This window comes from Chroicocephalus ridibundus, chromosome 1 (assembly GCF_963924245.1).
Source record: "Chroicocephalus ridibundus chromosome 1, bChrRid1.1, whole genome shotgun sequence".
NCBI classification, from domain to species: Eukaryota; Metazoa; Chordata; class Aves; order Charadriiformes; family Laridae; genus Chroicocephalus; species Chroicocephalus ridibundus.
In genome coordinates this window covers 136,418,622-136,432,471 of record NC_086284.1, presented here as the reverse complement: position 1 = coordinate 136,432,471, position 13,850 = coordinate 136,418,622, and the positions used below count along the sequence as shown (strand labels likewise).

The window sequence follows — 13,850 nt, the reverse complement described above, 5'->3', positions numbered from 1 at the left end:
CGCTTTCCTTCTGCAACCAAGCTCGGGCAGCTCCACAGATAGGTTGGGTCACATAGTAGCAAGTGGACAACTTCAGCTTTCAACTGTAGCGAATCTTAGTGTGGTCAGTCCATCTGCTAAACAGGGCTAAAGCAGCATTTCTGCCAGCTGAATGAGTGATGCAAAGAGAATTTAATATGATTTGTCTTTCAGTCCTGGAGGCTGGGCATTTGCATCTCAACCTAGACCACAGGTGAAAATACGACCAATAACTTCATTCTAGCACTAGTTTTTCCACAGCACAGTTTGTATCATTCATTACTTTCTGCCTAGAGAAATACCAGGACCCAAGTAAAAGGTACCAGAAATGGAGTATACAACTATACTCTTAACAACTTAACACTATTAGGGTTATATTCATCTCAGCGCAGACCAGCAGGCATGGGTCAAAGTCTTCTTAGAGCTTCTCCTGAAAAGAGATCTTAATTTCAACTTGTTCATAATTATCACACGTAACATTGATAAAACCTAAGCACAACCTTGAAGTCTTAGATGTAAGCAGGACCTCAATAGTGGCTCCTAGACTCTCTCCATAGATGTGATTTTTATCTTTATTTTCTACCACATAGTGGCACTTGCACTCATCATTTTCAATACATTTTGCAGAGTCATTGAAGGAATGATGACTATCACTCAGTGCCCAAAACAGCAACTAGGAATAGATGTACAATACCTAGAAAACACCTAGCAAATATCACTGTTCAGTTTTGTCTCACTTCGGTTGATGCTTTTAATGTAAATACACATAAGGTTTGAGAACTTTTTGGTTTATCCATACATATTCCTTTGTTCAGTGTGGCAGGCTGACTGTGAAAGTCATATCTGAACAAAAATACGGACAATAGGACAGTTGCTATACATACTCAAGAGGTATAAGATAGGGCTTTGAAGTTGGGTCTTCCTCAAGTCTTTTGTAGAGACTGGATGTTGTAGAGAGGGAAGCTGCCATCAGTGGAAAAAAGCAGTACATAACTCAAACCTGAAGCAAAGATTTTTTCCTAATCATCAACTGGAATTTAGAATTCAGAATTTATTTCTCATCATCAACTGAGTTCATGAAATGAAGAGAATTAGCTCAGAAAAGCATCACCAACCTAGATATTAAGACATGAAAAGTGCTGGCTTGCTGCTGCCTGAGGTAAAGGTCAGAAGTGAGGCTAAGCCTGGCAACAATGAATATACTCATGTTTCCCATTAAAGCAGTATCTCCTCTTTACTATCCCACCAACAAATTCTACAGCCCTCAGAAAGAACACACCTTCCTTGAAGCAATTTTGTTAGCTTTCATTCTTGCAAAGCTGTTTGAGGGCATTTAAGTATTCACGATCAGAATTACTCTGCTACACACAGGGCAATTGGAACTTGCTTGCTTTCTTTTAGGGAAGGAGAGGAAAAAGGGGAATTCTTATGACACAAATAGTGACTAAATCCTCAGGAAGCAGCAGTAGCTCTGTGTTGTCTACCTTTTAATCCCTAGTTTTCTCAAAGAACATCTTTTTCTAAAGCAGCCTGGTTTACTTTAATTCCTCATCGATTACTATATAGAAAGGTTGAGACACAAATGGCTACATCATGTTCATCTGATCACGAGAAGCAGATCAGAGATCTGCAGTAATGCTTACTGCAGATGAGATGTATACATTACACAACCTCTGATCTCACCACTGAAGCTGAAGGATCTTGTGAAGATTCTTTCTTCAGTCCAGGCATTTGATTTGTGCTATACAAGGCAATTAACTAAACCAAATCTCATTAGGAGAAGACAGGATATCATGTACTGCAAGACTTCAAAGAAGTTGTCCTTATTTCATCTATGACGTTCATCTTCAGTTGCCTGGTTACGTACAGTAGCTTGTTTTGGACTAGTGTTAAGTAGGAGAGACAGTTCTGTAAGTCTTGCACTTGTAGCAATTCAGTTGCATTTCCACCCTTGACTTGAATCAGGTTGTTCACTCAGAGCTTAACTGTGGTCTCGGTTCACTTTGTTGAATGGTCTGAGACACGTGCTTTATCTCTGCAGAAGAAGCTTCTGATCCCCTGGTGGGCAAATGAAAGGCTTATTAAGCTCCAGCAGAGACTCAATAGAGCTTACTGTCACAATGTTTTGCAAAGGCTGATTGCTACTTATATCATTTAGCATCATAGAAGCCCATAGATATTTTTTTTTAAATAATAATTTGCAAGGAAGTTTTTGCTTTCCACGTCTTCAATCCAGGAGAGCCTGGCAGAGCTGGCTGAATACAGAGCACTCGTATCATTTTCAAGTGAACAAAAGAAGTGGGTGTTAGCAGCCCTGATGCCCACCATTTCTAAAATTTAGTTCATTTGCTCCAGAAGTTCAGTTTGAATCAGTCAGGCCTTGTTGATTTCCCAGGGCAGGGGACATAGAAGACTAGGGAACATGCATACACTAGTTCAGTTATACAGCTCCAGCAAAGCCTCACTTATTAATTCAAAGGGGTGACTTATTTCTCCTGGGGAGGAGGAAAATAAATTAAGAATCAGGGCATTAATTAGGATATTATGTAATCTCTACAAATGCCTGCACTCCTCAAGACAGTTTCCAAACTCTTGAATAGATGGAAAGCTGCAAATGTAAGAAAGAATATACAGGCTTTAAGTATGTGCAACTCTACTATTGTTTGTTGGTTTTTTTCTAGTTGTCCTTACTAAAATCTGGCAGCTAGTAAGCTTAAGGCTGTGTAATAGTTAAAAGAGCTGCTGATCTTAGGGAACATTATGATAGCCTTTTCCTGTTATGAACTTCAAAATTTGGAGGTAACAATCCGGTCTGTCATCTCAGACAAGCAACAGTAGCTTGGAGCCATAGGGAAGAATGCTGATGACTAAGGGTTTAGGCACTCTTACTGGAAGTAGCAAAAGTGTAGCAGTACTTACATGACAGCAGAGGACACAGAAGCAAGAAGGCCAGCAAGCAGAAGGAACACAAGAACACTGAGAATTGATGTAATGACAATCATGCCTCCACTCCTTCGACCAGGCCAGGTATCAATTTTCAAGGGAAGTTTAGCTAGAAAAACATGGAAAGAATGCTCCTGCAATCTATTTTTGACCATGAACACCCCCACCAAATAGGAGAAAGTTGATGATTTAAGAGAGGCAAACTGGTTATGTCTATACCTGAACTCTTAGATAATTTACGGGAAATGGGTTTAAGACTCAGTGTCAGCATTTAGAGTTTAAGCTTTACTCAGCAGGTTAGCCAGTATGACGAATATATGTATTACTGAGAAGTGTCAACAGCACCAGATACCATGACATGGATCAAATCTGAAACCCTATGCACAAATTTATCTTTACTTGAAGTATACAAAAGAAGTAGGGAATTATTCCATATTTAAGTCTGCTACTCCAATATTGAAAGGCTGATAAAATTGCTAAAACTTTAGGAAAGGACTAGGTATATTACTCATAGACCAATAGCGTTTTAAGGCAAGCACAGCTACTCAAAAGACCTGAACAAAGCCACAGACTTACCTCTTCTGGTTTTGATTGGATCAGACCAGAGAGTTTGGTCTTTCATGATACCTTCAGTGTTATCTACCAACACATATTTAAACCTGTGCGGAAAAAGTGTTAAATTAGGTATTTCAAATTTGAACTTCCTTACTAGAACATTTAAGATACTGGATTAGCTGTTCAGACTTCAGGTTTTGTCAAAGGATTAGATGGAGATAGTCAAAGGTAACTGACTATTTCCAGAGACTGTATAAAAAGCAAATAGAATTAATTATGGAAAAGCATTCTGTGCTATGTCATGCACAGTTTGCACTTTGTTCTTGTGAGCTTTCCAACAACAGTTTTTCCCAGCTTGCTATTCCCTGTTGTGAAAAGCCTCATTATTTAAGACAGCAAGTGGTTTTGATTTCCATGTGGAAGTCAAAAGTTTTGTCCAACAATAGAGATCTCTGGCACTTTCCCTGCTAGAAGAGAGCACTGAAGAGACAGACCAACATCAGATTTGGCAAAGAAATTAAGTTTCCATTCCACAATAGTCTGAGTTTTTAGAAATGTCCTGAAGAGACAGAGGAGGCAAGACAGTTTTTGCCAAACTAAGAGCCCATAGTATTTTGTTTCAGAAGCACATTAGGTCTCTGCAGCAGATATGGGTCCACACGACTGCCATTTTCACTATGGCTTTTAAACAGCTGGCAACAGCAAAGAAAGTGTTTTGAATAACAGCTGTCAGGGTGCCCATATTCCCCAGATGGTCAGCTTCCACAGACAACAGGGGTCAGACAAGTCTGCAAACCACCTGGCCCTCACTGGGAAGTCTGCAGTCACATTAGGAGCTTCTTGGAGCTGGAGACCAAGGAGAACTTTGGCTCCCCAGATTCCCATCAAAACAAAGTAAGCAGAGCCAGATCCATGTCTGCAATTTGGCAGAATCATCTAACACAAAATACATGGTGAATAGTCTCAACATCATTTTCCGGTCCTTTCCTGCCAGCAGTTTCTAATCAGATGTTGTCACAGGATTACCTACTCCAACACAGGTATAGATCCAGGAGTTCACACGTGAATTTTCCTATTAATCCTTGAATTTAACTTAACAGAGCTCACCATTGCTAGAGCGCCATCTGTGGGATGCTAGTCCAAAGCCAAGCTATCTGCATAACTACCCTTGCATTAGACCACTTCAATTCACACTGTACCATTATAAAGGAACATCACAGTCTCAGTTTTGTTTCTTGTGTTTAAAAGCAGTAATCGCCTTGTAAGAAATGAAAGTTATACCTGTATGTTGTATCTGGTGTAAGAGGTGGGTTACAGACAGCTAGGAAGTTTGGGTCATATAAACAGCTCCCATCATCCCCAACTCTGAAGAGGTATTGTTTCAGGACATCAGAAATTTTGTTGACATCTCCTACATCAGTGAACTTGGGAGGCGAAGCACAGTTGGGTACATTGAACATGGCAGCCTTGTAAGGTCCAAGTTTTCCCCCGCTTGTTTGCTGGAACGTGCTGTTGAGTGGTTTGCTGTTGGTGGTGGTCACTAGGGAGCTTATTGCACTTGCTGCAGGAGAGATGTTTTTTAACAAGGCTGTTAGAACTAGTTCAGCCCTTTCTATTCACCTTGTATTTACTCGTCAACTTGCTACTCTACCCCAAAACACCCGAAAGAGAAACCAAAAATCAGCTACCAGTTTGGCTGTGTAGTGATCCTACCCCTTCCTCCTTATTTATTGATGAAGCTCTCGACGCTCATCCACCAGAAACTGTAAAGGATCCAAAGCATACCTCAGAGCAATACTTTTTAGTAGCCACCCTCACAAAATTCCTCTTTTCCAAGGAAAACCTGATGCAGTGGGGAGGGGACTCCCCCAAAGCCTGCTCTTCCCCCATACCCCACAATGCTCCAGTAAGCATCCAGTAAGTCCTGCCATTTCAGATTTGATACTATAGCCAAGGCAGAGTACCTCTAGAGCCACAACTCTCCCATCTCCTCAAGCACAAACCCTCAGACCTCTGGTCACCCAACAGCTGGACCTCCCAGAACCACACAGTATGCAGACAAGTGCATAGGGGCTGCATGAACAGATGTGGTATCTACATTTTTGGCCTGCCAGGCATGCCAGTGCTTCCAGACAGTGTGCCACGGGAAGTCTGAAAGTCCTTACAGCTTCAAGCAAAGTGTGGGTCTGCACCCAGCCCTACAGCATAGTTTAGAAGCTCAGCTGCAGCTCTCAGACCTTTCCTGCTGCAAAGCCAAGGCACAAGTCCCCAAGACATGTTACCAAGTTCTGCAATTGTGGCTTAAATTTTTTTTGGGAGCCCCCTCCAGCTGTTCAGTGCTGTCAGCAGCAAAGGAATGCCATTTTTTCCAAAGCTGCAGTACATTGGGAACTACTTCAGTTTGGAAGTGTTCTGCCGTGCTCTAGGCAGAGCAGAGTTCTTGCAACTGCTTGGTCATGAGAAGTTTTTAGCAATGATACAATGCAAAATTATACCTGTTTTGAAAGAGAAAAGTTTCTAGCACAGGTTAGAAATACAACTTGAGGGTCAGTGCTCAATTTAGTTGAGCCCTGACACCCCTCTCTTAAATGAGAGCCAATAACATGAAAGCAAATACTAGCTAAGACATGCTCTATTCTTAGGCTTGCCTTCCCAACTTATAATATTTCTCACAGCTAGGCCTTCCTGGTCTCCCAGTCTCCATGTCAATAACTCTTAGCCTAGTTGCGATGAGCAAGTAAGAGCTAATGCCTAAGCAAGTTTGATTTGGTGTTGGTTTTTTTAATTATTACTATCATTTGGGTTTTGGAAGGGTTGGGTTTTTTGTTGGGTTTTGTTTTTTTGTTTAAACTTTACTAGGTAGATCAAGTCTGATAGCAACATTAACAAGAACAAAGCTAAAAGTTACATTACTTCTTCAGACATTTACTAGACCATCAGCTGTGTAGTATGCTGACACATTTCCTTACCAGCAGAGCTGAACATAAGGTGTAAAGAAAATTAAATTCTCTTAAATTTCTCTTCTCCCTGCTCCAGGAGGCATCCAAGGGTGAGCCAATTTGCTTCTCTGCAGACCAGAGACAAATCCAAACAAAATTCCTCCCAGTCTGCCAAGTAACAAGTTTGTATCTGCTTGCCTTAAAAGCAGCAGCAAAGATTTCTCTGTACATGACCTCTTTTGTAGAGGTTCACCCATCTGAGTAGGAAGCTTTTACCACAGAATCTGCAGAAGATAGGGTGGCTGATGTAGTTTCTAACAGAAAACAACAAATAGATTTGCACATTTGCAGTTGTAACTAGGCTATCAGGTCAGTGTAGCCTTTTATAGAATTATAATGCACTTGTAGTCTGTTTAATATGCACAAAGATGCGCACTTCAGTCTTGGGATGTGTCTCAGGAGGCCACGCATTCACAACTGTCTGTGCTAGCTATATGGGATGGCGTCTCTGGTTATGGTTTCTACCTGTCTAAGGCCTCTTCCTTCCACCTGTCCAAAGTGGCAGCAATCAGCAGTGGAAATTTTAGACTGTTTTGGCTGTTGCCCAATTTCTCTACCGCCCCCCTCAAGATCTCTTCTCTGTGCCACTCAGAAAAGGAAGCTGCATACAGCTTTCAGGGAAGGAGGTTTGATATAAGGAAGTAATTTAATTCTGTCAGTTTATGGAGTAGCTCTAGCTGGCATTCAAAACAGTCTGCCAGAACAGCAGGGAACAGAGAAGGCAGCTCTTCATCACTGCCAGAAATGTTTCATTGCCAAGCAGTTATGAAATTCAGTTTATGAATGAACCCATGGGCCAGGCATCTTTGACCACAAGTCTAGCATGACTTGTCTATGTCTACAAAAAAACAATGTAGTCCTTGCAAGGGCTGGTTACCCTAACTATGAAGCAAACAGCAGCAGTTACCCAGTTTCTCTCAGCAGGTTTATTTAGGAGAATTCAGGCTTTTATACAAGGTATTCATGTTTAGACAAAGATAAGGTTTCGGACTGTGGATCACTTCGTTTCATTAGCAAGATTTGGGCAAATGTTTATAGCTGATGGTGCTGCTCCACACCTAGTGGGGTCAGCTAACACAGTACTAACACTGTCATTAATCAGCCTTATTGAAATACTGCGGTTATTTATATTATATTTTATAATTATACCCCAGAGAAAACTGAGACCAGAGGCTCAGCTTGCACATAACTTACAGCTGCAGATTTTCCTCTTTTCCCCTTTTCCCCCATTCTGACCCATCAAACCGTGAAGAATTGTGTGCAATGACCACATCGTGCAGTTATCTACCAGAGAGGCGTAATGCTGGATACTCACCCGATTCCTTCATTGTGTACAAGTAGATGACATAAGATTTATTTGGATACAGTGAGCTGTCAAACATACAGAAAGGTTTTTCTAGAGCGACTGTAGTAAGAGTGGGATTGTTTGTAGCAAGCTCAGGGGCTGCAATCTGAGGTTTCAGGCTTTGACCTAGAAGAGAAATTAGGAAAAAAAGTATACCAAAAAAAAAAAAAGTCTTTCTCCTCTCCCTCTGCAAGCTCTGACTCATGAAGGGAGGACCTGGCAGTGCTAACAAACACTGGCATAAAAGGGGGATGTGAACTGCAGCTGAGCAGGAAACAGCCTACCTGTCCTGTGAAAGTTTGAGAGTTAGTGGTTTTGATTTAATGCAAAATGGGGAACCCAGGGATTTGGGGAGGGCAGTAAGGGGTGTTACTCCTACAACATGCTGGTCACATCACCTCAAAAGGACAAATACAAAGCCTCATTAAAGGAGAGGCTTGAACCTCTGTTTTTAGGGTCCCATGTACAGCCTCCCCCCTCCAGTGGCAGCAGCAGAAGCTGTAGTCAGTTCTCGAATCCTTTACTGGCAAGGAGTCTTAACAAGGTTTTTCAGACCACACTTGTTAGCATATGCAGTGAGAGATTTAGCAGAGCCTTACAGAAAGGAAAACTGTCTGGGAGAGGCACTGGAGAGAGTAAGTGGTATTAGAATAAAGTTTATATCAGACACTTCCTCCCTCCCCACACAAGCTCATCTCCAGTCTCTGGAGAAAGATTAACTAAAAACAAAGAGAGAGGTTCAGCAGCTCCTCCTGCTTCCCAGCCTAGCTGTAGACACACTTTAACAATCTTCCAGCAGAATACATGTTTGAAGCTGTAAACCCTCCCAACACAGGTTCTAGAGCAGAGAGTTGACACCCATGACAAAAAAAAAAAAAACCCATAAGAGAAACAGAAAGGGAAAAGATAAAAACAGAGGAGCAACAAAATAGGAGAAGAAGCTGCATATAGATGCCTCTTTACCTGCACACAGCTGTCCCAAGCAGTAAAAGGCTAATACAACCCAACGGCTGCACATACTTGAGCCCTCCAGAAACCTGCCACAAAGGGAAAAACAGTGCTGGGAGGCAGCCCCTACTGAAGAGCTCTCCCATCCACTCCTTCCCTGAAGTCAACCACACCTGCTCCTTTTCACAAGGCCCCTGTAGTTAGGAGCTGACCCTCCCCCCAGCACCTCCCTGTATGCTTATTGCCCCTCCTGGTCAGGTGTCACCCACCGCCCCCAGTTATTATCTGCTTCCAGGTGAGGAAGGGTGTTGCAGGTTTGATTTCCACCTGATATTGGGTACTAGTGTAGCTCTCAGCAGTGCTAGGGGTGGAAAGAGAGTTTTTCCCCCCCATCTGTGTCATTGATAGGTGGTTTTGTTCTTTACCTTCTTCTGTCTAAAAACTTTTGGAATCTCTCAGGTAGGGAAAATTTGGAACTGAATATCTGAACCTTGCATCCAGTCTGCATCATGGACGGTTCTGATTCAGAGCTCTGAATTTGGGAAGCTTTAACAGAGGTTACAGTTGCCTTCTGAATTGTGTTTCCTGGCTTACATCCTGAAAAACATAAGCCTTCTGCTTCTCGTTAACCCTAATGTGAATTAGGGCAACTACACAAAGAGCAAACTACTGGGAAAGCTGAATCTGACCTGTTGTACCGAACTGTTCAACTGAAAATAGTCTTGATAAGTAATTGCTATTACAAATGGTCTATTACAAAAGAGCTGAGATTACAAAATTATTAGTTACCCACTTAAAATAGGCTAAGGGGAAAAAATATGTATCAGCAAGAATTTGCAAAATTAATGGGGCTAACATGATGTCACTGCAGCAACTCCAGATTCACACTAATATCACTACTGTTAGATTACCAAATCCATCTCCTTTATGGATATGCCATGGGCCCCAGAAATCTGTTCGGAATATGTAATCAAATGATTATAATGCAATTTCCTCCCCATATGTGTCCCATTTTGTTTCAAACTCTGCATGTCATCTTCAGCGTGTTTGGTTTGACTTTTTTCTCACACTGCTTTTGAAGGAGAATATTGAATACAGGAGTTACCCTACATTTGCACTGCTATAGAATGAGTTGTATTATTCCTTCTCACTCTACAATGCACTCTAAGCTTGTTCTGGCATAAATACTCAGGTAAATCAGATTAAGCCAGAAAAGATCTTACCCTTCTGTCTTTTATTCCTAGGAATCTGATTTTTAGGTGTACAACCTTGGTACTGATCTGCTCAAGAGTGTTTTTATCCCTTAAAGCAATATAATAACGCACAAAACCTGTAAGGTTTCTGACTCCACGGTAAAAGCAGAACTTAAGAACAACAAGATCTCTTTCTCCATCATAAAATCAATACTTTCTCCGAACAGTGATTCCTGTAAAATCAGATCTTGAATTCTTTAGACACTTAAACCCTCCAGAGCAATCAGCAGTGCCTTTTTTTTTCTTAAGATGGAAAATAGACACATTATTTGTCCAGTTAAAAAAATTAAATAGACAGCAGGACACATTGGATGGCAGAGAAAAAGAAATATTCTACTTTGTGGCATGCAGGCCAATTGCATGTGCTACAAAATACTCTTCCAAGTCCTGCTCCCTCATTTGCTTTCTAAAGCATCAAAATAGACAACAGAAAAAACTATTGATTTTAATAATCAACAGATTAAGGCTCAGAATCACAGCAAAATTTTTGATTTAAAGGTAGCAATTATTTTTTTTTTAGATTCACAGCCATCAAGCTATAAATTCAGCACTTAGTACTCAGGCAAAAGTCTGCATGACCTTCTTGGAGTCTTGTCTGGATGAAGAGTGTGGCAAACTGCTCCTTGGGCTACAGCCATGCAAACTATTGCTTGGGTGATTAGTTTTACAAGAGCCAAGAGTATGTCCATAGAGCTGTTCATCACAGAAAGTTAATCACCTTTCAAAGTGGTTACAGGATGACAATTTTAGACATTATTTTTAATGAGGCTATTTTTCTAAGCTATCATGATTTAGTTGAGTGCAAGGCCATCTTATGCTCTAGTGGAATTCACCAGACACAATAAGGGGGGATAACATTGCCTCTGTTGCAAGATTTTAAAATTGTTGGGTTTGCCTCATGCTCAGAAAAATCTCAAGCAAAAGTAGAAAATTAACATGACAATAAACTCTTTCAGCTCCATCTGTGCTGGCAGATGTGCCCTAAATTAGGACCAGATCCTATCCTTGCTTACACTTGTGTAAATCTATATTAACTCCACTGAAGTCAGGGGAGCTGGTCTGGATTTAAAGGATGTTACTGTGAACAAACTTAACCTCAGTATAATTACAGAATTCCCTAAAGAAAGCACAAGAGAATACATCAATGTAAATTCCTATGTCTTTGTTTAAGCAACAATGCCAATTTTCTTGCTCCATGTTACCTTGTGGGCAATTCTGGAGTAATTCATAGAAGCCTAGAATTAGTTTGGATTGATGGCTCTGTGAGAACAAACCTTTCCTGTAGCCCTGGCTTTCCAGGGCTCTGTGAAACTCATGTTTGGGGAGGATGGGACCTGAAATCCTGAAAGGCCATGAAATGCATGGAACCCTCCAGGATCTGAAGTCCAAGCCTTCTTTACATTCTTGGCCGTAGGAGTAGTAGAGAAAACTCTCCATACTCTGCTGTGCTCCACCTCTCTGGTCCACTGCATGGTCTGCAATTTATGGGCAACTTGCAAGCCTAGCTCCATGTAGAGAAATTACGGAGTTTAATAAAGAGATTAAAAAACATGGTGTTGACATCTACCTGTCAAGAGATAATCTAATCCAATGGGTGAGAAAGACGCATAAAACACAGAATTCATTTTAAAGTACTTTGACGATCTTCACAACTTTTCTGCATAGCTATTGCTAGCTTGTAATTTCCTGCAGATATCCTGGTGGGTGCAGACCTTGAGGGATGAGCTGAAAGAGGAGAGGAGTAAAGCCTTTGTGAATTAATTTTTTAAAAGCATTCCATGAATATGGAAGATCTGGAAGAGAATGCAAAGATGGTTAAAAAAAAGTTGATAAAACAGGTGATCAAGGTTTGGGAGAGTGGCGGAGAGCTGACACTGTTTAAAATGGAGAAGTACAGAGACGCAGCACTATAAAATATTGTGAAAGTGAGGACAAGTTAGAAGGAGAAACAATGGAAAAGTTTTTCCTTCTGTCCAGTCACTGTTCATCAGACATGATCTGGCAGGAACTTTAACCACTTTTATTGTTCTATTTTATGCATCATCTGGTCTGCAGAGGTTAGCCGCAAGGGAAGCAGCTGTCATACTGTTGGTATGATAAGAACATCTGCCCATTTGAGAGTGGCACTGAAACCAAAAAATCTATTCAAAGAGGTTACTGGTCAGCTACTACAGACTTCAGAAGTGATTGTTATGGGGGCTGGTATTAGTAACAGGTTGTCATGGGCAGTGTCTGGAAATACAAGCCATCCTGGCAGCAGAAGGTTTCATCTAAAGGTAAATAACTTTCAGTCACTACTGCACTGTATTTGTATCATAAGGCTGTAGATAAAAGGGAGAAATTTCCCATTTATTCAGGGAGAAAACTCCTCAGTAATGCAGGAGGTGAAATGCCTCTTATGACATTTCTCTCTCTCGAAGTCTTCTCAGAATACTTCAATGCCGTAGGAGATTCACATCTCACAAGACCTGCTGCACAAAAGCCACATGGATGCCTGGTACTGTTGTGCAGTTCTGAAATCTCTTTGATATGTCTTTGGCTTCCTGGAGAAGTATTTCTGTCCATTGTTGCTGCCACAATGGACATTCGCTTCTGGTCATAAAATTGATGCACTTATTAACATGGACTCAGGATTTATTTTCAGGGTCCCTTTTCCTTCTTTCCTAATCAAGTCCCTTTCTATGTACAGATTAGGAATCTCCAGAAGAGCTCTGCAAACTGCTTTGTTAAAAAGGGACCGGTGTGATAGAGATAAGCCCCATCCTACATTCACTTAGCACAGGAACAGACATGTGCTGAGTTGGGGTCCCATCTGTGCACAGATCAGAGTAGCATGACTCACTGAGCCATTGATCTCCTTAAATTAGAAATCTTTCATGTGTCCATAAGAAAATATGAAGGCTCAGTTAGAAAGACGAGAACTTGGAACTTATTTTATCATCTGTTGACAATTAATTTTGTGCAAACCTGAAAGGTCAAGCAGTGGAAACATCAGGAAGGGAAAAATAACTTTCTACATAAGAAATCAGGGCCACACCATTGTGTAATATAAATTGGCATGGCTTCATTGAGGTAAATTTCTTATGAACAGAAGAACTGGTCCTTCTTGCATTCCCCTCAGAAATCATGTATAAGATCTTATCACTGCAGTAAACCCTGAATAATTGCAGAACACTGAAACATTTGCAGCTTGGAGGAGCCAGGGGTTAAAATGAAAGACCCCTTTGTTACACAGAGGTTACTGTTTTCTTTGCTGAGGAAATGTCTTACTATCTACAGTTATCCACTTGAACATTCATCTCATACTGTTAAGAACCACTAAGTACTTTGTTTTATGGAAGTTCTGGGCTTACGTGATAGTGTAGATGTACCTAATAAAAGCAAGAACCATTTGCTGCAGCCTTCTCAGAACTGCCCCTTGTGATGGATCACTTGTGCCAGGTGGGTCAATGTAGGATGGTCCCACATTTCTTCGCTTAGAAAATGATATTTTCCTACTTCACTGAATCCACTGTTGATTGAAGAGCTTGTTCTAAAGATCAGTTATAATGAGGAGTCACACTGGTGTAAAAGAGGAAGAAGATAAACTATCTTTGTTAATTCAGAGTGGTTGGGTGTTATATCTATGACCAAAGTAACATGGATTTTGGTGAAAAACTAAGCAAAGATGACAGGGGATGGAGTTAATCTTCCTGGCCTGTGAACTGGCTATATTTCCTAAGCTGCAGTTTCTGTTAACTGGCTTCTTGCAAAAGTAACTTGACTGTGTTTGGCATGGCACGGGTCAGT

At 41.0% G+C, this 13,850-nt stretch overlaps 1 protein-coding gene across 1 annotated transcript; it reads right to left on the bottom strand.

The window, feature by feature from the left end:
- Positions 1–1,988: 1,988 nt before the first annotated feature.
- Positions 1,989–8,878, bottom strand: UPK3A (uroplakin 3A). Its single transcript, XM_063322584.1, has 6 exons — positions 8,824–8,878; positions 7,831–7,986; positions 4,798–5,077; positions 3,538–3,620; positions 2,938–3,070; positions 1,989–2,076 (listed from the first exon to the last, which is right to left on the bottom strand). The coding sequence occupies exons 1-6, from the start codon at positions 8,876–8,878 to the stop codon at positions 1,989–1,991; spliced, it is 795 nt and encodes a 264-aa protein (XP_063178654.1).
- Between the last annotated feature and the right edge of the window lie 4,972 nt (positions 8,879–13,850).

Bases quoted from the DNA above. Each gene is read 5' to 3' on its own strand.
- UPK3A (XM_063322584.1), bottom strand. From the start codon at position 8,878: ATGTGCAGCCGTTGGGTTGTATTAGCCTTTTACTGCTTGGGACAGCTG. The intron at 5,078-7,830 runs GTGAGTATCCAG...TCTCTCCTGCAG, and splicing joins GTACACAATGAAGGAATCGG to CAAGTGCAATAAGCTCCCTA. The intron at 3,071-3,537 runs GTAAGTCTGTGG...ATGTTTTTCTAG, and splicing joins TCCAATCAAAACCAGAAGAG to CTAAACTTCCCTTGAAAATT.